General features: G+C 35.7%; 1 protein-coding gene across 4 annotated transcripts; it reads left to right on the forward strand.

Annotated features, from left to right (window-relative positions):
- Positions 1–308: 308 nt before the first annotated feature.
- Positions 309–18666, forward strand: LOC107845840 (heterogeneous nuclear ribonucleoprotein Q). 4 transcript variants are annotated; one of them, XM_047397888.1, is made up of 12 exons: positions 309–708; positions 2767–3299; positions 3380–3469; positions 3553–3792; positions 4798–5019; positions 5095–5377; positions 5468–5781; positions 5873–5985; positions 6074–6180; positions 6280–6341; positions 6433–6514; positions 18407–18666. In XM_047397888.1, exons 1-11 carry the CDS (start codon positions 450–452, stop codon positions 6511–6513), a joined length of 2304 nt encoding a protein of 767 aa, XP_047253844.1. In that variant the 5' UTR covers positions 309–449; the 3' UTR covers position 6514; positions 18407–18666. The 4 variants fall into 4 exon arrangements, with proteins under 4 accessions (XP_047253844.1, XP_047253845.1, XP_016545822.2 ...); XM_047397889.1 differs by having other exon boundaries at positions 6077–6180; positions 18407–18657; XM_016690336.2 differs by lacking the exon at positions 18407–18666 and adding an exon at positions 6718–6998.
- Positions 18667–24037: the final 5371 nt, after the last annotated feature.

A 24037-nucleotide genomic window follows, 5' to 3' on the forward strand; every position in this document is an offset into this window, starting at 1 on the left:
CTGATGCAGATTCATGAATTGAGGAAGGAGTATATTTGTTTGTGTATGTACTGATGCAAATCCATTTTCATGAGTTATGGACTAACAAATATTAAATGACCTAATCATATTGAAAATATTTAACCAACAAAATTATGTATATTTATTCATATTTTTTTTATTGGGTTGGATCAGACACGTATATTAGGATAACAAAGATAAATTTGACTTCAAAATATAATAAATACTTTTCTATTAAAAGTTTTTTAATAACAAAGATAATTTTGAACTTTATAAATTTTACTCCAAAACATAACAAATGATATAATTGGGGTAAATTTAACCCTTTTGCTAAGTTAATGCATAAGTATAAAAGTAGGGTTTCCCAAGCAGAAAGAAAGAGCATTAATTGATTCTTTTCCGTCAAAGGTTCAAGATTAGGTTTCCTTTCGATTTGTGAGAACTCAACGATGCCTCCGAAAGCAGGGAGGAAGACACCTACAGGATCTGGATCCAAAAGAGGTGGCCGTACTGCTCGTGGAACGCCAAAGTCTCAGGCGATGCCCGTAAATTTAGAGACATCTATGAAGGTTGAAGACAAAGAAGAGAATAAGGATAAGGCGGTGGAGCTCAAAGAAGAATTGAAGGTCGCTGAAGAAAAGCCTGAGGAGAAAACTGTGCAGCCCACCGAACCGGAGCCTGAGGAGGCCGGGGCGGTTTCAGACAAGAGTAAGTAAAACTGGTATTTTCTTGAATTAATACTTTTTACAATTTTGTTTATGTTCGCAACTGTTGCTGCTTAGTATGCCAATTAAAATAAGTTGGTTTCTTCTAGCTTACTAAGAGCAGTGATAAAGAAAAAAATAAAACTTTATGGGTCATGTTAGCAGTGGTGGAGGCAAGATTTCCATCGAGGGGTTAAAAAAATTTTAAGCACGGTAATGCTAACAACAATTTAGTGGGTTGGATCAGATTTGAAGTTGATTCTGCGGTAAACAATCAAGCATTGATTGTACCAATTATCTAATTACAAAATCTGGCCAAATATAATATTTCACGAGTCATTGTTAGCCAGAGATATGTAGTAATAATGTTTGCATATTGGTCACTTAGACCAGATTAACATTCACAAAAACCTACAAATAGAAACGAACACAAAACCGCAACCGGCTTTGTGTTGCTACTCCAAATTAAATCAGTCAAGAAAGGGTGCTTTCACACAGATGAGCAACAAACAAAAGTATATAAAATTCTGAAAAAAAAAAAAAAAGAAGGGAGGTAAAAACTTAATGAGGAGGCCATGAAAGGAGACTAGAGAATGGAGTGACGATTGACTGATCTACATTCAGCAGGTCAACAACAGCAAGCCAGCCACTAGCAAATTAACAATCGAAAGTGAAAGAGGAGATAGGGGAAACTGCAGATAGCGTAAGAGAGAGCAAGAAAGCGTTATAGGGTTTTTTACTTTTTTGACTTCGTAATTAGGGATTTAATTTAAATCCCAAGTCTCTTTGTTGTATTACAACAACAACAATATTACCTCAAAACCAAAAAACAACAACAATATTATTTTTAAAAAATTAAAACACCTAAAGCTAAAACATTGAAAGCAATTTGTTACCCAGACTTGAACCCCCTCGCCTTAAGAAATTCTGAACCCTCTTTAATGCTGAACCAGGTCTTTGGCTTGTGTTAATGGGATGAGCACCATGAGTTCTCAGGTTCAATTCCCAGCAGAGACAAACACTAGGTGTTTTCTTCCCATTTGTTCTAGCCTTGGTGGATAGAGTTACCTGGTACCTGTTGCTGGTGGGAGGTGGCAGGTATCCCGTGGATTTAGTCGAGGTGCGCGCAAGCTGGCCCGGACACCACGGTTATCATAAGGGGGGGGGGGGGGTCCACATTTCATATATACATATGAAGAAAAAACTTGATTCTATATACACTCTGTAATTTTCCAAAAAGGGGGTTCGGATGAATTACCTAAACACCATTTAGATTTGCCCCTGCATGTTAGTTGTTGATGATATTACAAGACCTATGTAAATTGTGTTTATGTGCTAATACCTGTTCTGCTTAAACGTAATTTCCTGAATATATACCCGTTCTGCTTGTTCAACTGTGTTTATGCGTATAACTGCTGACAATTGCTATGTAAATCGTAATACTCTCAGTCTTTAGCTTAATTAAGACTTAAGAGTTAAAGAGCAGTGTCAAAAAATACTTATGGGTCTAAATAGAAATAGACGAACTAAATAAAAATGTTATCTCTAGAGAACCTGGATATGATAGGTTAGTGTCTCTAGAGAACTTGGTTGGTAAGGGTGAGCTGTGAGCATCATTTAAATCTTATGGCCAGCTAACTTTGAGTTAATCAAAATATGCGTGTGTATGCATTTTCAAGCTTCAATTATAAGAACAATATAAAAAGTGAGGCATCTCCAAGATGATGGTTGAGGCATATGTGTTACATTAAGTAGCTCACAAGTTGGTCCCAAGTCCACCTTCATGGGGAAAACACTGAAATAATGAAAAACGGCTAGTGGGATGGATGAAGGGTCCCTTATTATTCAATAAGGGAAGAAGGAAAGATAACAGTTGCTGGCACATGTTGTGTCTGCCAAATCTTGTAACTTTAATCTTTCTCCTGATGATCATTTAAGTCTCTATAGAGTCGGACATTGTTGACAGCTTACACGACTTGCAAGATATTATGTTATACTTGGATAGGAGCATTTTATTTCTCCATTTACTGGCCTGGAAGGGCTAATCTTTTTCTCGTGGCAGAGAAGGACAATGTGAAAGAGTCGGTTGATCACTATGAAAAGGGTGAGCGATTAGATTTGGAGGATAATGACCCTGAATATGAACCTGAAGAGTATGGCACAGTTGATTATGATGAGAATGGGAGTGAACATGACGTTATTCAGGAAGAGGGGAGTGAAATAGGGGAAGAACCTGAAGAAGCAGATGTTGGTGAAGAGGAAGAGGGTGATATGATTGTAGAGGATGTTGCAGATGTCCATGAGGAAATTGAGGGTGATGAAGAAGATGAGCATGCTGATGCAGCAGAGGAGGAAGAACATCATGAAGTTGTTAAAGAAAGACGTAAGCGGAAGGAATTTGAAATATTTGTTGGTGGCCTGGACAAGGATGCTACCGAGGAGGATCTCAGGAAGGTCTTCAGTAAAGTTGGTGAGATTACTGAAGTGAGGCTCCTGATGAATTCTCAGACAAAGAAGAATAAAGGATTTGCATTCCTGCGATTTGCTACTGTTGAACAAGCAAAAAGAGCTTGTACTGAGCTGAAAAACCCAGTGGTATTTTCTTTTTCTGTGATTTTCATGTGACTGATTTTAATTCCTCTTAGAAGGTATCTTCCTGACAATGGAATTTCCAGGTTAATGGCAAAAAGTGTGGTGTTTCTCCAAGTCAAGACAATGATACGCTTTTTTTGGGTAATATATGCAAGACCTGGACTAAAGAAGCTGTAAGTAGACCAAGGAGATCCATGTATGATTCTCTGTTTTGAAGAGTTGTTTAACTAGTCATTGATGTTTACTTTCTCCCCAGTTAAAAGAGAAGCTGAAGCATTATGGTGTTGACTATATTGAGGATTTGACGTTGGTTGAAGACACTAATAATGAGGGAATGAATCGAGGTTTTGCTTTCTTGGAGTTCTCTTCACGTTCGGAGGCCATGGATGCTTTTAAGCGATTACAGAAGAGAGATATTATATTTGGAGTTGATAGGCCTGCGAAGGTTTCTTTTGAGGATTCATTCATTGATCCTGGGGATGAAATCATGTCAAAGGTAAACTCACTCAATCTATATCTATGTTTTAATAAACGGGATGCTGGCTCTGGTTTAGTTATAGTATATTGCCAAATGGAGGCTTTTGTTGTGGTGCTCGTTAGCTTATTTGGAGGTAACCAAGTATTTCACAGTTGACTTTAGAGTTATATTATGTTCTTGAACATGATCCAGTGGTTTGCTTTTTATCCCTGCTTACATTGTCCTTCAATTGCTTGCTTTTTATCCCTGTTCTTTTAGTTTCTTCTTCTGCAAAGAAACGAAGAATAAGTAGGACAGCATGTGTATGCTAGTTTTTCCTTTGTACAATCAGTTAGATTTATGGATAGGTATTAGCTGCTCAAATTTGGTCTCTCCCCTTTTATTAATTTTTCATCTGGGTAGTTTGGTTATTTTCTTTCCGTGTTGTTCTTTTCTATGACTTTGCTTCTTGCTCTTGGAGTCTTTTGAGTCAATTGCTACACAGCCATTCCTTATCTGATGCGGATAAGGTGTGAGAGGTTAGCTGTGGTCAATATAAGGGGAGTTAGAGGTAGGCCAAAGAACTATTGAGGAGAGGTGACTAGACATGACACGACGCCTACAGAGGACATAACCCTAGATTGCAGGGTATGAAGGTCGGGGATCAGGTTGTGGAGGGTTAATGGGTAGTCGAGCGTTTGTTTTTTCTTGTAGTATTGTTACTACCTTTGCATTGTCTTATTCTGAGGCTTTTTACTGCCATTTTTTACTAACATTTGTTGTTTTTTTTGCCTCAGTTATCATATTATTTGCCGTTAGTACAATTCTTTTCTCTATGTTTATCATGGGTTCTTCACTATTGTATTTCCATTTTATAACTGCATAGAACAGTTTTACATGGGCGGATGGTCTTTCGGAACCAACCCCTCTTCCTTCACAAGCACACCACCCTCTCGCGCCCACTTGAGGGATTACCCTGGGTATGTTGTTTCATTGTTTTTTGATAAATCAAGATATGACGTTGCGAATATTTCTTGAGTTCAGGTTAAAACAGTGTTTATTGATGGTCTCTCTGTATCCTGGAGCGAGGACCATGTGCGTGAGCTTCTTAAAGAATATGGAAAGATTAGAAAAGTTGAGCTTGCCAGAAATAGGCCTTCAGCCAAGAGAAAGGACTTTGGATTTGTCACCTTTGACACTCATGAGGCTGCAGTTACATGTGCTAAAAGCATTAATAATGAGGAATTGGGTGAAGGAGATAACAAGGTTTGTATTCTGTCTTTAAGAGTGTCTGAATATATGCGACTCTTCTGAATGGTTTCTTATTGTTTTATATTTCAGGTTAAAGTTAGGGTCAGACTATCGAGACCCCTCCATATGGGTAGAGGGAAATATGGTGGACGAGGAGATTTCCGACCTTGGCGTATGCCTATGCATGGTTCCCGTGCCCCTTGGGATCGAACAACTCCATATAGTCGAGGGACTAGAGGTGTGCCTCCTGTAGTTGGTCGTGGTTTCAGACGACCTGCAGCATTGAGAGATAGACATGCAGTGACGGCTTTACCTCCTAGGGGCAGACCCATGGCTTCACCACCTAGGAGGTTATATGACCGGAGACCACCTGGTATGATGTGATTTCCGTCTTTCATTAAAATCTATTGGTTCAACTCTACATATTTTATAAATGACCAGATGGCTAATGACTAAATTGCAGTTCCCTCATATCCAAAGAGTAACTTGAAGAGGGAGTACGGACGGCGTGAGGATATCTCTCCTCCTAGAAGCAGAGCAATAGCTGAGTATTCTTCGAGGGTTCATTCTGACAGACGTTCATCCTATAGGGATGAATATTCTTCGCGTGGCTCTGGTTACCCTGAATTACCTAGAGGTACTCATTCTGCAGCAAGGAGAGCTTATGTTGACGATGGATATGGGCAGCGGTTTGAAAGACCCCCTCCATCTTACCGTGAAGGACGTGGTCGTGAATATGATTCTGTGTCTGGTTCGAAACGTCCATACACTGCAATTGTGAGTTATCTTCACCATATACTATGCTTAGATATTTCCTTTATCTGCCCATGAAGATATGAACTAATTAAGGTTCTGCTGTACATGCCAGGATGATGTTCATCCCCACTATGCTGAGGCAGGAGTGCGGCATTCTCGTGCTCGTTTGGATTATGAACTAGACGGTGGAAGTGGCTCTCATTATGGAGACACATATGGTGACAGGTGCCTTATAATTATTGTTAAGTCATTTGTCTTGCTTATTTACAATCTTTGTTACTGTATTGATTGACCTGCCTGATGTATATATTAGTAGACTTGGGAGATCAAATCTTGGATATGGCGGCAACAGGAGCTCCATTCCTAGGCAAGATTCTCATGGGATGTACAGCAGTCGTCAGGGTATGGGCTATGCTGGAGGTATGTTTTGTTCATTGCAAAATCTGGTTATTTTTCTTTAACAATTGTTATTACATGTATGTTTAGAGAAAATGTCTTAATTTTTGTTATCGTTTGTAGGCTCCTATGGTGGAATGTATTCGTCCAGCTATGGTGGTGATTACACATCTCGTGGCAGTGATGTATGCTTCTACTTTGTTGATATCTATTGGAAGAGTTTGTGTTTATCTGATGATAACTGTGTTGTTCCTGTTCTCTCTGATGAATATTCAGGTTGGCTCCTCGGTTTATTCTAGTCGTGGTATGGGTGACAGTGGTTATATGGGAAGTGGTGGTTCTGGATCTTACTACTAAGGTATGTCACTTCTTATTACCAACCATGTGTGCTTTATTTGGCAGTCATGCTCTTAGCATTATTCTAAATGCTCTCGTCCCCCGTTCCCTCCCCCCCATTATGTGAAATGAAGCGGGGGGAGGTTTGTATTACTTTCTTCTCCGCAAGTGCTGTGTTTCGCAATGTGGTGCATTTGGTCACTCACCAACTTATTTGTGGTACAGATTTGAGTTGACAAAAGAGCCTGCAGTTGGATCTGTTAACGTGGAATATGCATCGACCGGCCTCTTGGAGAGATGAAGTTTATCTGTTACTTTGTATATGTAGGGCTAGAGAATTTAGCATTAGAGGTTGTATTGCTCTGAAGCATCTTGAATTTTAATTGGGAGAAGAGACGTCTGTTCCTTTTTGAAGCAAGGAAATTCGAGCTATGTACAGCAAACTGAGATCTGTTTATTTCTGGTTTCAACTTGGAATGTCTTCTAGTGGTTTCTTCTTTTAAAAATTTGCTGGAGCAGTGGAGGTCTGCTGCGTGATTATTTTGAAAGAAAATGATCCCAAAAACTCAAGGTACTATGATGAAGGATCCGTGGGAGTTGTATGTGGATGTTTATATCTAGTTGTATTTGATACTTCCGGTCACAAAGTTACTGCTGGACCAATATCATAACTCAAAAGTATCACCGGTAAGAGCTTAATTTTTTGCTGTAAGTGCAGTTTTTACGAAGTTAATGGATCGACATGAATTCCAAGCTACTCTGTTTGCTTCTGGATGGTGAGCGATTGTGGTTTAGTTGAGGGAAGATGAATGTATTTTGATCAATGTGTTGAAGAAGTTCATTACCCAATCTTTTTCTTGAGCAGAGTGAAATTGGATTGTTATAAATGCGCCTGAAATTGGTTTATACGAGGGAAAATGAATTTAGTTTGCTGCCTGGGTCTGTGGACGACTATGTTGTATATTACTCTTGTGTGGGATGGAGAGTTGGCCTGTTAAGAGCTCTTATGTTTAGAAGCTGAAAGTTGTAGAGATGAAAATGTTGAGGTGGATGTGTGGTCATACTAGAAGAGACAAGATTAGGACGATGGGATGCGGGGCAAGGTAGGAGTGACTTCCGTGGTGGACAAGATGGGTGAAGTGATTGTTATGGTTTGGGCATGTGTAGAGGAATATAGATGCCCCAGTGAGGTGTGAGCAATTGATAGTGTCGGGTGTCAGAAGAGGATGAGGCAGTGGGATGGAGAGTGGGATGGAGAGTTGGTCTGTTAAGAACTCTTTACATTTAGAAGATAAAAGTTGTAAGAGATAAAAATGTTGAGGTGGATGTTGTTGTCGTCATACTAGGAGAGAAGATTAGGAATGGTGAGATGCGGGATGACCTGAGGTAGGAGTGACTTTCGTGGTGGACAATATGAGTGAAGTGAAATTGTGATGGTTTGGGCATGTGAAGAGGAAGGTAGATGCCCCAGTGGGGAGGTGTGAGCAATTGATAGTGGCGGGCGTCGAAAGAGGATGGGACAGGCCAAATAAGTATTTGGGGGAATTGATCAGGTAGGACCTGGTTGATCTAGACCTTATCGAGGATGTCTTAGATTAGGATAGAAGGTTGGTTAATGGTTGAGTGTTTTCACGCTTCCCTATGAGATAGACTCGGAGGTTATTCTTAGACCTTCTGCATTTTCAGTATTATTAGCATATGCTTCTAGTTCCTTTAGTTTCAATTTCAATTCACTCTGTGTTTTGTGTATCGATTATTGCATTATTTTATTTTTATTATTGTCCTTTTGATAGATATCAATAAAGTTGAGGGTCTATTGCAAACAACCCCTTTACCTTAATGAGATAGTAGTGAGGTTTGCATATATTTTATTCTCACTCGTAGAATTACATTGAGATGTTATCGCTGTAGTTGTTGCCTGGGTCTGCGGATTCGCAGATGATATAAAGCTTGTAGCGCTGGATAGGAAATTGTGACATCTGGTGCTCAATTCCTTGTTTGTGAGCTGTTTTCCCGAGTATTAAGGGGTTGTTTGGTGTGAGGTATAAGTTATAGTAGTCTCGGAATAAATATAGAATTATTTTATCTCATATTTGGTTGGAGGAATTAGTTAATCAAGGGATTATTTATTTCGTCATATATGCTTTAGTGATAGGATAACTAATTTCGGAATTAGCTATTTTGGGATTAATTATTCGGGGATAACTTGTTCCTAATCAAACGACCCATAAGGGTGTTGACTATGGAGGAAAATATTTTTTAATAAAATATTTTGTAGAAAAATAAGGTGTTTCTTATTTATTCTCGTGTTCGTTACGAGTATGCTACATCGACATACTACATCGACCCTCATAATGGGCGTCTTCTTTGCTCTCACAAAAAAACTCTTAACAAAATTTAACCCCCTCCCCCGCCACCCCCTCCCCTTGCCCCTTCTTTTTTAATTTTTTTTATATATAGTATAATTACCTTTTTGTCCCTTTATACTTTTAATATTTCTAAACAACTCCATACCTATTTATCTTTCAATTTCTATTTTTTTTAATTTTACTTTGATATTTTTTTCTTTTTTCTTTTTCTTTTTTTTATTTTTTTCAACCCTTATTTTCTTTCTTTGTTTTTCCTTTGAGCTTCAATTTTTTTCCTTTTATATTTTACTTTAATTTTTATTTTTATTTTTTTGAATAGGTTTTTTCACTTTATTTTTTTTTCTTCTCTTCTCAATTCTATTTTTTAAAAATTTTGCTCTCTTTTTTACTCGCTCCGTTTCGGAATAAGTGAATTGTTGAAGTATTTGTTGGTGTTTCAAAATAAGTGAATCACTGAATTTTTTTTCAAGTTTGCCCTTATGATTTGACAACCAATTACCTTTTGAAAAGGTATTACAAGATTAATTTTTTCTTTTTTTGGGGTAAAAATGAAAAGTTGTGTTAAATTTATATCTTTAATGCTCTTTCCTTAATATGTACGTCAAAATTCAACAATTCATTTATTATGAAATGAAGAGAGTTTTTTAATTTTTCTTTTTCTTTTTCAATTTTTCTCATCCTTTATTTTTGTTGTCTTTTTTTTTTTCTCAACCTTTGTTTTCTTCTTTTATCCGCACAACTTCTATATTTTTTTGAATTTTCTTTGACTTTTATTTTTTCATGTTAAATATCTTTATTTTTTTCGGCAACTTGAATTTTTTTTTTTCTTTTATTTGATTCCTTCCAAGCAACAAGTTACGTCCCATGAGTAAGAGTCGACACTATCACATTGTATCTTGATTTATGATATGTTTTATAAATCTTGCCTTAGAGATAAGACTTAAAGACTTTCAAATAATAAGTCACGTTCAATGGGCAAGAGTTGATGCTGCCACATTGTGTTTTGATTTAAGAAATGTTCTATAACTTTTTGCCTTAGAGAAAAGACTTAACTCAAAGACTTTTAAATAATAAATTACGCCTCATGGATTAGAGTTGACATTACATTATGTTTGTTTTATGAGATGCTCTACAACTCTTGTTTTAGAGGCAAGACTTAACTGAAAGATTTACCCCCCTCCCCCGCCACCCACTACCCTTGCCCCTTCTTTTTTAATTTTTTTATATATAGTATGATTACCTATTTGTCCCTTTATACTTTTAAATATTTCTAAACAACTCCATACCTATTTATCTTCCAATTTCTATTTTTTTTTTTAATTTTACTTTGATATTTTTTTCTTTTCATTTTTTTCAACCCTTATTTTTTTTCTTAGTTTTCCTTTGAGCTTCAATTTTTTTTCTTTTATATTTTAATTTAATTTTTATTTTTATTTTTTTGGATAGGTTTTTTCAACCTTTATTTTTTTTCTTCTCTTCTCAACTACTATTTTTTTAAAATTTTGCTCTCTTTTTTACTCCCTCCGTTTCGGAATAAGTGAATTGTTGAAGTATTTATTGGTGTTTCAAAATAAGTGAGTCATTGAATTTTTTTTCAAATTTGTCATTATGATTTGACAACCAATTACCTTTTGAAAAGGTATTACAAGATTAATTTTTTTTTTTGGGGGTAAAAATGGAAAGTTGTGTTAAATTTATATCTTTAATGCTTTTTCCTTAATTTGTGTGCCAAAATTCAACAATTCATTTATTATGAAACGGAGGGAGTTTTTTAATTTTTCTTTTTCTTTTTAAATTTTTCTCATCCTTTATTTTTGTTGTCTTTTTTTTTTCTCAACCTTTATTTTTTTCTTTTATCCGCACAACTTCTAGATTTTTTTAAATTTTCTTTGATTTTTATTTTTTCATTTTAAACATCTTTATTTTTTTCGGCAACTTTTATTATTTTTTTCCTTTTATTCGATTTCTTCCAAGCAACAAGTTACGTCCCATGAGTAAGAGTCGACTATCACATTGTATCTTGATTTATGATATGTTTTATAAATCTTGCCTTAGAGATAAGACTTAAGACTTTCAAACAATAAGTCACGTTCAATGGGCAAGAGTTGATGCTGCGACATTGTGTTTTGATTTAAGAAATGTTCTATAACTCTTTGCCTTAGAGACAAGACTTAACTCAAAGACTTTCAAATAATAAATTACGCCCCATGGATAAGAGTTGACATTACATTATGTTTGTTTTATGAGATGCTCTACAACTCTTGTTTTAGAGGCAAGACTTAACTGAAAGATTTACCCCTTCCCCCGCCACCCACTACCCTTGCCCCTTCTTTTTTAATTTTTTTATATATAGTATAATTACCTATTATTCCTTTTATACTTTTAAATATTTTTAAACAACTCCATACGTATTTTATCTTCCAATTTCTATTTTTTTTTTAGTTTTACTTTGATATTTTTTTCTTTTTATTTTTTTCAACCCTTATTTTTTTTCTTAGTTTTCTTTGAGCTTCAATTTTTTTTCTTTTATATTTTACTTTAATTTTTATTTTTATTTTTTTGAATAGGTTTTTTTAACCTTTATTTTTTTTCTTCTCTTCTCAACTTCTATTTTTTTTAAAATTTTGCTCTCTTTTTTACTCCCTTCGTTTCGGAATAAGTGAATTGTTGAAGTATTTATTGATGTTTCAAAATAAGTGAGTCATTGACTTTTTTTTTAAATTTGTCCTTATGATTTGACAACCAATTACCTTTTGAAAAGGTATTACAATATTAATTTTTTCTTTTTTTAGGGTAAAAATGGAAAGTTGTGGTAAATTTATATCTTTAATGCTTTTTCCTTAATTTGTGTGCCAAAATTCAACAATTCATTTATTATGAAACGGAAGGAGTTTTTTAATTTTTCTTTTTCTTTTTAAATTTTTCTCATCCTTTATTTTTGTTGTCTTTTTTTTTCTCAACCTTTATTTTTTTCTTTTATTCGCACAACTTCTATATTTTTTAAAATTTTCTTTGACTTTTATTTTTTCATTTTAGATATCTTTATTTTTTTCGGCAACTTTTATTATTTATTTTCCTTTTATTCGATTCCTTCCAAACAACAAGTTACGTCCCATGAGTAAGAGTCGACACTATCATATTGTATCTTGATTTATGATATGTTTTATAAATCTTGCCTTAGAGATAAGTTTTAAGACTTTCAAACAATAAGTCACGTTCAATGGGCAAGAGTTGATGCTACCACATTGTGTTTTGATTTAAGAAATGTTCTATAACTCTTTGCCTTAGAGACAAGACTTAACTCAAGGACTTTCAAATAACAAGTTTCGCCCCATGGATAAGAGTTGACACTACATTATGTTTGTTTTATGAGATGCTCTATAACTCTTGCTTTAGAGGCAAGACTTAACTGAAAGATTTACCCCCCTTTCCCCGCCATCCACTCCCCTTGCCCCTTCGTTTTTAATTTTTTTATATATAGTATAATCACCTATTTGTCCCTTTATACTTTTAAATATTTCTAAACAACTCCATACGTATTTTATCTTCCAATTTCTATTTTTTTTTTTAATTTTACTTTGATATTTTTTTCTTTTTTCTTTTTATTTTTTTATTTTTTTCAACCCTTATTTTTTTTCTTAGTTTTCCTTTGAGCTTCAATTTTTTTTCTTTTATATTTTACTTTAATTTTTATTTTTATCTCTTTGAGTAGTTTTTTTCAACCTTTATTTTTTTTTCTTCTCTTCTCAACTTCTATTTTTTTTTTTAAATTTTGCTCTCTTTTTTACTCCCTTCGTTTCGGAATAAGTGAATTGTTGGAGTATTTATTGGTGTTTCAAAATAAGTGAATCATTGAATTTTTTTTCCAAATTTGCCCTTATGATTTGACAACCAATTACCTTTTGAAAAGGTATTACAAGATCAATTTTTTTTTTTTTTGGGTAAAAATGGAAAGTTGTGTTAAATTTATATCTTTAATGCTCTTTCCTTAATATATGTGCCAAAATTCAACAATTTATTTATTATGAAACGGAGGGAGTTTTTTAATTTTTCTTTTTAAATTTTTCTCATCCTTTATTTTTGTTGTCTTTTTGTTTTTCTTAACCTTTATTTTTTTATTTTATCCGCACAACTTCTATATTTTTTTAAATTTTCTTTGACTTTTATTTTTTCATTTTAAATATCTTTATTTTTTCGGCAACTTTTTTTATTTTTTTTCCTTTTATTCGATTCCTTCCAAGCATCAAGTTACGTCCCATGAGTAAGAGTCGACACTATCACATTGTATCTTTATTTATGATATGTTTTATAAATCTTGCCTTAGAGATAAGACTTAAGACTTTCAAACAATAAGTCACGTTCAATGGGCAAGAGTTGATGCTGCGACATTGTGTTTTGATTTAAGAAATGTTCTATAACTCTTTGCCTTAGAGACAAGACTAAACTCAAAGACTTTCAAATAACAAGTTACGCCCCATAGATAAGAGTTGACACTACATTATGCTTGTTTTATGAGATGTTCTATAACTCTTGCTTTAGAGGCAAGACTTAACTGAAAGATTTAGTCCCCCTTCCCCGCCACCCACTCCCCTTGCCCCTTCTTTTTTAATTTTTTTATATATAGTATAATTACCTATTTGTCCCTTTATACTTTTAAGTATTTCTAAAAAACTCCATACCTATTTATTTTTCAATTTCTATTTTTTTTTTAATTTTACTTTGATATTTTTTTCTTTTTTCTTTTTATTTTTTTCTTTTTTTCAACCCTTATTTTTTTCTTAGTTTTCCTTTAAGCTTCAATTTTTTTTCTTTTATATTTTATAATTTTTATTTTTATTTTTTTGAATAGATTTTTTCAACCTTTATTTTTTTCTTCTCTTCTCAACTTCTATTTTTTTAAAATTTTGCTCTCTTTTTTACTCCCTCCGTTTCGGAATAAGTGAATTGTTGGAGTATTTATAGATGTTTCAAAATAAGTGAGTCATTGAATTTTTTTTCCAAATTTGCCCTTATGATTTGACAACCAATTACCTTTTGAAAAGGTATTACAAGATCAATTTTTTCTTTTTTTTTGGGGTAAAAATGAAAAGTTTTGTTAAATTTATATCTTTAAATCTCTTTCCTTAATATGTGTGTCAAAATTTAACAATTCATTTATTATGAAACGGTGGTTGTTTTTTAATTTTTCTTTTTCTTTTTAAATCTTTCTCATCCTTTATTTTTGTTGTCTTTTTTTTTTCTCAACCTTTATTTTTTTTCTTTTATCCGCACAACTTCTATATTTTTTTAAATTTTCTTTGACTTTTATTTTTTCATTTTAAATAGCTTAATTTTTTTTGGCAACTTTTATTATTTTTTTTCCTTTTATTCGATTCCTTCCAAGCAACAAGTTACGTCCCATTAGTAAGAGTCGACACTATCACATTGTGTCTTGATTTATGATATGTTTTATAAATCTTGCCTTAGAGATAAGACTTAAGACTTTCAAACAATAAGTCATGTTCAATGGGCAAGAGTTGATGCTACCACATTGTGTTTTGATTTAAGAAATGTTCTATAACTCTTTGCCTTAGGGACAAGACTTAACTCAAGGACTTTCAAATAACAAGTTACGCCCCATGGATAAGAGTTGACACTACATTATGTTTGTTTTATGAGATGCTCTATAACTCTTGCTTTAGAGGCAAGACTTAACTGAAAGATTTTTTAACAAGAAGTTATACCAATGGTCAAAAGTTGATACTGCCACATTATATCTTGACTTATGAAGCGTTTTAGAAATCAAGGACTTTAAACAGAAGTTATGTCTCATGGATAAGAGTTGATACTATCATATGATGTTTGATTTATGCGATGTTCTATAACTTTGTCTTAGAGGCACACCTTAGTTCAAAGACTTTCAAATAGTAAGTTACCCCCTTAGGCAAGAGATGACACTACCATATCGTGTCTTGATTTATGAGATGTTCTATAACTTTTGCCTTAGAGATAAGATTTAGCCCACAAGTTACGCTCCATGGACAAGAGTTGATATTATTATATTGTGTCTTGATTTATGCGATGCTCTATTAGTCTTGCCTCTAAGGCAAGACTTAGCTCAAGAACCTTGCAAAAAAATAAGTTGCTTCCAATGGGCAAGCGTTGACACTGCCACATTGTGACTTGATTTATGAGATGTTCTATAACTCTTGCCTTAGAGGTAAGACTTAACTCAAGAATTTTTAAACAACAAGTTATGCCACACGAGCAAGACTTGACAATACTACATTGTGTCTAATTTATGAGATGTTCTATATCTTTTTCCTTTAGAGGCAAGACTTATTCCAAAGAACTTTCACATAACAAGTCATGTCCTTAAATTTACTTTGATGTCAAAGAAAGAAGGTGTTTTTGCGGGTTATCAAACTTTCTATCTATTAGAAAATATAATAGAAGCTGATGAAAAGAAAAGAGAAGAAACAAAAAAAAAGAGAAGAAAAAAATAAAGGTTAAGAAAAAGAAGAAGAATAAAAAAAATAAAAATTTAGAAAAATAAAATGAGATGAAAAATAAAATAAAGTATGAAAAAAAAGAAATGATAAAAATAAAAATAAAAAAATGAAGTTTGAAACAAATGAATTAAAAAAAGAAAAAAAAAGAAATGAAGAAATAGATAATGTTAGAGAAAAAAAATTAAAAGAAACAATAAAGGTCGAGACAATGAATTAAAAACAAGAAAAAAAAGCAAAAAAAAAAAAGTAAAAGACAAAAGAAATAAAAATAGAAGTTGAGAGACAAATAGGTGTGGAAAGTTTAAAAATATTTGAGGTGTAGAGAGACAAATATATACTTGTTTCATACATAAAAAGAAAGGAAGACTAGTCTCTAAAGACTTTTCTTATGAGAGAAAATAAAAGTCACCCACTATGAGGGCCATCCCATGTAATTTTCTAGTTTGTTACGTAAGCAGAAAAATATTTTCTAAAAGTATTTGTATATATTTAACTCAACATAATGAGAACGAATCGGATAACAGGGGGTGGGGTACGAAAAAAATTTAAACTTTTCTTTTTAAAGAAAAATTGGGGTGGGGATGGTGGGTTGACGTAGGTGGCAAAGAGTCGGATAATAAAAAAATTTAGAATTTTTTTTTTGGGGGGGGGCGGGTGAGCTGGGAGGGGGTGGGGGGGCGGGGGGGGGTAAAAAAAAAATTTTTTTTTTTTTAATTTTTTTTTTTTTGAAAAAATTATGGGGGGTTTGGGGTTGGGGGTGGGGACTGGTAATGGGTCGGGGTAAGGTTTGGGTAAGAATTTTTTTTACAAGGGGTGAAGAGTTGGGGTGGGTGTGGGTGTGAAGGATAAAGGTGGGGTGAATGATTTTGAGAGAGGTATGAAAATAAATGTAATGACCCTTCAGGTTTTTTTGTATTTTCATATATTTTTGCCGTTTAGAACTTTCCTATAGTTGTTATGACTTGCTGGAGCTGACAGTTTAGTACTAGACAATTCATTTGATTTTTTGAGCCAATTTTCTATTTTAAAATCTTCGTTTGTTAGAATGGCTACCGGGCAAAACCTTCAATGAAACGACATCGTATGCCAATTTTAACAGTTCCAACAACTTTGAAACATCAATTTTAGGCTAGGTGGACCTTTGGTTCGGGTCCTAAGGCTTCCAAACTCATTTCGGGCTATTGACTGGAAGTTAAGAAAAATAGCACTTGGGTGTGGGACCCACTATGTTTGAAACGACCTTTGATAAAAATTTTGACTGTACCATTGAGTCTGAAACGTTGAATTTGATAGGGTAACGCGGTTCGTTTGCATATATGGAATTTTGAATGAATTCCAAAGGATTGACGAAGACTCGAACATTTTTTTCAAGTCTCCAGTGGTGCATGCAGCTCGTGTGGCGCTTTAGCAATCCTACTAGCTTAGAAAGTGCCGTTTTAGAGGCAAGTTTGCCGCTAAAGTGCAAGCCACTTTAGCGCCAGCTTGTCCTCTTTAGCAGCTTGGCATGAGTGGGCAGGTACCACTTTAGCCTGACTGCTAAAGCGGGCCCTGGCCAGCATTAGCGGCACCTGGACATTAGAAATTTCTCACTTAGCCTGTTTTCACCCATTTTTCACACATTTTCAAGAGTGCGGAACCCTAAAATGTGTGAAAAGTTGGGATAAACATTAGTGGATGATTTTGGGGTGTTCGTAAGCTCAAATAACACATTTTTTCTCCAAATTCATGGTAAGTTCTCATCACTTTCATGGATAATTCCTCTATTAATTCTCAAAATCCCTACAATATCAGTGGGTTGATTATAGCACCATGTGATCTTGGAACTTAGCCATTCTTGAGGGTAAATGTTTCTTGAGCATATAGGGATCGTTGACGATTTTGAAAGTGCAATTCTGCAAGTGGGCCCCACATGAGATTTTTACATAATGTTTGATCCAAATCATAAAAGTACGATATGAATACTGTTTTTCTCATATTGATGAGTATATTATGATTTTGATAGCATGACATCTTGCAGAAGCTCTTAGGAAGGAAAATTCATCGATTTAGCGGATTTCACGGGCATTCTTCAACTTCGAGGTAGGCTAGGTTTACCTTTCTTAGAGATTGAGCTTAATCGTAGTATATTTATGATAATGTGTTAGATATGATTTGAAAATTAGGTCTAAGAGGTGTAATTAGTATGATTTGGGGCTTTTAGCTTATTAAGTTAGTGAAAATTAGGCATAATTGACTTCGTTATGCATGTTTAGGTAGAATTTCTATCTTAAGGATAATTGTGACATATTTAACATCTAGAAGTGAATTTTGATACCTTAACCTAATCTGGGGTAGAATTTTCCTTGGAACAAATTTTGGAGATTAAAAGTGGGCCCCCAGCCCACTTTAGGCCAAATCTCTTGTTAACTCCCTGTAGACTTATTGGACGTATTATACCTTTAAATTGCATATTTTAGAGTTGTAGAGACGGGATTCTTGATACTTATGCTAGTTTGGTACTTGGGAGTTGATGCAAGTTTCGATTTTAGTCTGGCAATTTATGATCTTGAGTTTCGGTTCAAGTTTTGCATTTGATGATAAGAGTTTCGATTCAAATCCGATATTTGATTATACGAGTTTCGATTCAAGTTCGGCATTGATGGGTTGTTTATGATGGTGGTGGAATTGATTCTAATCCAAGGTTTATGGTATGGAAGGATTCTTGGTTATGGCTTGAAATGTAGTTATTTCATATATTTTCGATTACTTGTTATCTTTGATTCCACCCTCCGGGCTTATAGGGGCTCGCATTGGGTTATTTACTTTTCCGCACTTACTGGCTTATAGGGGCTAGTCTTATAGTATTAATTATGTTTTCTTCCACATTATATCTATTTCAGTTATTTATTTATAGTATTAGAGCGCTATCCAGGTTTGCTCTTTTACCTTGACTTAGCTTATTAATCTTGCATATTATTATACTTATACTATGATTTAGCTCAGTCGTCTGATGATGCCTATTAAGTACCCATGGATTTAGTACTCATACTACATTTCTGTACCTTTTTGGTGCAGATCCGAGTATTAGTGACCGTTATTGACGTTGAGATCGTGCTGAGTTGGGTTCGGAGATAGAGTGAGCTCTTAGAGTCGGAGTAGCCCTTTTTCCTTCTACTATATATATCTAGTCTTTCGTTATTCGAGATTGATTCGTATTTGACTATTACATTACTTATGTTCCCTTTTGTTAGTGGCTCCTGTACTGACACTATTAGATCGTGGGATGTTATTTTTATTTTGCTTATCATTCAAATTATTATTATTATTTGAATTATTGTTGTAAGTCATTACTTGCACATTTCTGGCTATTATGCCTTTTCCACCAAATCAACCCATTTCCCCTAGCTCCGGGCTACGGTTTGGCTTGTCTACTTGCGGGATAATGTAGGTGCCATCATGACTCATAAATTGGATCATGACAAATTGATATCAGAGCGCTAGGTTCACCAGTATTGTTGATACAAGAGCAAGTGTCTAGTAGAGTCCCACGGATCGGAGCAATGACGTCTGTTTCTTTATCTTGGGGGGGTTATAGGACATGCTTAGGAGTTCTTCACTTCTTTCACTCATCTTGTGCTAAGAGTTTGAGTTGGTTTCTTAAGACTCCTTTGGTTTCATTATTTTGCAAATGGCTAGGACACGTGCTACCGCTATAAGAGATGAGGACCTCAAGTATGCGATTAGGGATCTTGTCGTTGTTCGTGGATGATCTAGAAGTTGAGGTTAGCATAGAGATGCAGCCCCAACCAGGGACCAGGATAGGGGGCCTTCACCAAACCCTATTTCTCCTCCCGCACCATAGATTCCTCCACCCAGCCAGTGGCGGGCCAAGGACTAGTCCAGGCTCCATCAGGGTTTATTTTTTTTTCATTACTCATGGATGTATTGCTTCAGCTCTTGGTAGTGTATAGTCTGCAGATCAGAGTGGTATTAAAGTAGGGACAAAACCAGTAGCTGCAGATCCTAAAGTTGAGGTGCCTCCTGCACCGGTGGTTGCTCAGCCGGTAGTTGCCCAACCTGCTATTTTTGTTGAAGAGCAGAAGATGTTGGGTAGAGTCTTAAGATTGGTTCTGCCTAGTTTTTCTAGTGCATTGAGCGAGGATGCTTATGTGTTCTTGATCACTTGCGAGGATGCTTATGCGTTCTTGATCACTTGCGAGGATATGCTCCATAATTTGGGCCTGGTTGATATTCATGGTGTGGACTACGCTACTTTTCAGTTGGACTCAGAAACTTGACCTTGGTGGAGAGTTTATCTTGATTCCAGGCCAATGACGCGACCCCAAACCCATGCCATGTCATATGGGCACCCTAAGCTCACATGAACCGGAGGGCGCCCTAATAATCTAACCCAATATCTCATCATACAATAGGAGTCGAAGGAACTCCAATTCACAAGTTAAGATTGCAGAAATAATATCATAAGTCAATATTAGATTCATAATAACTATCTCACACCCAAGTTCATAGTTTTTCACAATACCTCTATACAAAATCAAACTTAATAAATGCATATGTCAGGAAAGCCCCCGATAATAGCCAAACCAAGTTTTAAAGAGATCAAGTCTAAAGATAAGAGACCAAGTGGTGCATGTCTTCCAAAGTAAGGAATGTCATCACTTCAAGTCAATGCACGAACTACTTCAATTGGCTAATCACTACGCGGGAAAAGAAGAAGATGCTCCGAGACATAGCTCCAGGAGACGGTTAGTGGTTGGAATGCTAGCATGTAACTCAAGCATAAGTGATAAAATAACATCATCAATCAACAATAAGTCAATATATCATGTTTTATCACATTCATACACTTATCCACTTACACATTCATTCAAACAAAGGACTCTAACCACACCACAATCATCTAGGAAAAGAACTCCAACCTCGTGCCCATTCAGTAGACAATGGACTCTAATCTCATGTCTCACTTGGACTTTAACCACAAGTCATTTCCTTCGACAAGGTACTTTGACCTCAAGAGATCTCTTAAAGCACGGGACTTTAAACTCAAGCAATATCATTGGGCAAGGGACTTCAACCTCAAGCCATTCATAAGGCGAGGGACTTGAACCTCAAACCATCACATAAGGCAAGGGATTTTGACCTCAATCTATCACAACTATCATTAGTTGGAATTTGGGACTTTAACCCTTTGCCTATGCATCGACATACATTCAATACAACATTTAAGGACTTTAACCATTTTAGCCAATTCAACACTATACATGACCACATGGTCCTTATGGGAGCCTTCATTACTCAACTATCTCAACATACCAATGCCTTCACTTAATTCAACATACAAAACAAGTTATGGTCATCAAGACCCTTACAACAATTTTATGCCACATTCTTACCATACTTGGGTTTAACCATAATTTAAGTTCATCTTTATATATAGGGACTTTACCCTCTCATTAGCCAACAACCAAGGTTATCAATTTCATCACACATGGTTCATAACCCCTTTAATGAATCATTTTTCATTCATCAATGTTCATTGGGCCATTGCCCTAGTTCAATACATCAACAATATATAACTAGACAATTCACTTAGACATTTTCACAAACACCTTGGGTGCACACCTTCAACAAGACTATTTCCATGGTATATATCATCAAGATTAGGGTTACTGAAGACCCTCTTGTTAATCCACATACAAAAATCACCCGCACATGCAATTCATCATCAATATCACATATAAACATAAGTCTAAGCAAGATTCAAAATTATACATCATTAGGCAGCAAAACCCTTTTCATTTGCTTTCAAAACCACCATGTACACTTACTAATTCAAGTGTGAAATACATGGGTTTAGAGATATTTAAAGAGGGGAAGAGATACATTCCTTAAACAACTTGAATCACGAAGAATGTTTACTCCCTCTTGCCACTAGATGATCACCCTTCAATCTTGCTTCAAGAAGCCATTAGAGTGTTTAGGAGTGTTTGAGTCTTGTAAAATGAAGACTTAGGAGGCTACAATTCCTTATATAGTGAGAGGGGTTAGGGTTTAGGCAAGGTAAATAACCTAAAGGTCCTTAGTTAAAAGTTGAAAAGTGAGCTCATGCAGGGGTACGACTCCCCCATACGATTTCCTTAGTGATCATACCCTAGGGTACGAGTGGTACCCTAACTCGTACCTTAGGCTTCTCCTAGGTGACACACACTATTAGGGGTATGAATGGGCACCCTTGAGTCGTATCCAAAGGGTACGACTCATCCCTAACTCATAAGCTTCATTCGTGACAAAAAGAGTCTACTTGGTTTGAGGCTCCCCTCTATACAGTTGAGTAGTGTATGACTCGTATGCATTGGTTACGACCAAGGGGAGGTCATGTAGTATAGGAAATAGTATGATACCCTCATGGACTGATCAAGGTACGAAAGGGGAGGTCAAGGTGGGTACGAGTCGTGATCAAGGGTACGACTCAAGGCTCTTGTCGTACCCAACTTAGAGGCACAAAAATGCAGTTGATTTTTAATGGTTCAAGTCTAGGTGTTTCAATTCTCCCTCACTTGGATCATTCATCCGTGAATGAAGGTTAAGGTAAGTGTATAAACAATATAACATATCATCACACATCACTTCAATCAATGTCAAAACAAGCATTCAACAAAGATACAACACACATCATGCTTATTATCAACCAATTATTCATCCCATCAACTTCAGGACTCTAACTCATTGCTTATTAACACTTACTCATTCCACAACTTAGGGGCTTCAACCCATTAACTTTCAAAGACATCAAGAAACTCCAAGCATTGGGGACTTTAACCCACCATCTATAAAAACATGTATTAATTCAATGCACTAGGGACTTTAACTCATGGTCTAATCAAGGCACAAATCATTTCACACATTCGGGACTTTAGTCCATTATCTAACAAAGACATAAATCAATTCAAAGATTAGGGACTTCAACCCATTGTCTACCAAAGACATACATCAAATTAAGGAGATTAACAGATACCTCCAATACAAGCCTCCAGAATGGGAAATAAATGAGGGTACTTGGACTTCATGTTCTCTTCTGCCTCCCAAGTAGCTTCATCGGACTTTTGGTTTCTCCATAGAACCTTCACCAAAGCCACTTATTTCATTCACAACCGGCGAACTTGCCGATCCAAGATCCTCATCGGGATCTCCTCATAGGACAAAGAGTTTGAGATACCAATATCTTCCGAGGGGACAACTAAGGAAGGACCACCCATACATTTCCACAACATAGAGACATGGAAAACCTGGTGAATGGAGTCCATACTAGAAAGAAACTCCAACTCATAGGCAACATTGACAACCTTTTCACAAGAAAATAGGGACCGACATACCTGGAACTAAGTTTCCCCCTTTTTCCAAACCGCATCACTCCCTTCATGGGAAATACTTTCAAGAATACCCAGTCGCCCTTATTAAATTCTAAGTTCCTATGCCTTACATCCGCATAGGACTTTTGATGACTTTGAGCGGTTTTCAATCTATCACGAATCACTTGTACCTTCTCTAAGGCTTGGTGAACTAAATTGGGGCCAAGCAACTTACCCTCGCCAACATCATACCACCCAACAGGAGATCGACATCTTCTACCATATAATGCTTCAAAAGGCTTCATGCCAATAATAGAGTGGTAACTATTATTATAGGCAAACTCAATCAAAGGCAAGTGGTCATACCAACTACCACCATAATCTATCACATAAGCCCGCAACATATCCTCTATTGTTTGGATAGTTCTCTCCACTTGCCCATCCATTTGCGGGTGAAATGCGGTACAAGGCACACCTTAGTTCTCAAACCTCTTTGGAATGACTTCCAAAAGTGGGATGAAAATGGAGGACCAAAATCCAAGATAATAGACACTGGAGCACCGTTCAACTTCATGATCTTTGTAAGACACAACTTAGCATAATCTTCTGCCAAGAAATTAGTTCTCACGGGCAGAAATAGGCGGACTTGGTCATTCTATCAACGATGACCCAAATGGAATCACATTGATTCTGTGATCTAGGAAGATCAGTGATGAAATCCATATTAATTTCCTCCCACTTCCACTTCCATTCAGGCAACACAATTTTTTAGTACAAACCACCTGGCCTCATGTGCTCAACATTTACTTGTTGTCACACCATACACTTGGCCACGTAGCTAGCCACATCTCATTTCATATTACTCCACCAATAGAACTCTCTAAGGTCATGATACATCTTGGTGGAATCGAGATGAATATCATAAAGGGCTCCGCAAACCTCAACCATGACCCTTTCCCGCAATCCATCGATGTCGGGAACACATAGCCTACCTTGGTATCTCAAGATACCATCACCACCAATCACAAAGTCCATGACTTTTATTGACCCATATTACTGTTGATATTTATCAAGTCAAGGTCCAATACTTTCTTCTCCTTTATATCAACAACAAGAGACGACTGAGATACCAGATGCACAAATACATCACCATCCTCAAAGTCCGCAAGTCAAACTCTAAGACTAGCCAAACGGTGAATGTCCTTCACTAATTCCCACTTATCTTTATCTATATAGACCAATCTATATAGGCCAAACTTCCCATGGACACATGGCTAAGAGCATCAGCGACTACATTCGCCTTACCGGGATCGTAATAAACACTCATATCATAGTC

Source organism: Capsicum annuum, chromosome 10 (assembly GCF_002878395.1).
Source record: "Capsicum annuum cultivar UCD-10X-F1 chromosome 10, UCD10Xv1.1, whole genome shotgun sequence".
Classification (NCBI taxonomy): domain Eukaryota; kingdom Viridiplantae; phylum Streptophyta; class Magnoliopsida; order Solanales; family Solanaceae; genus Capsicum; species Capsicum annuum.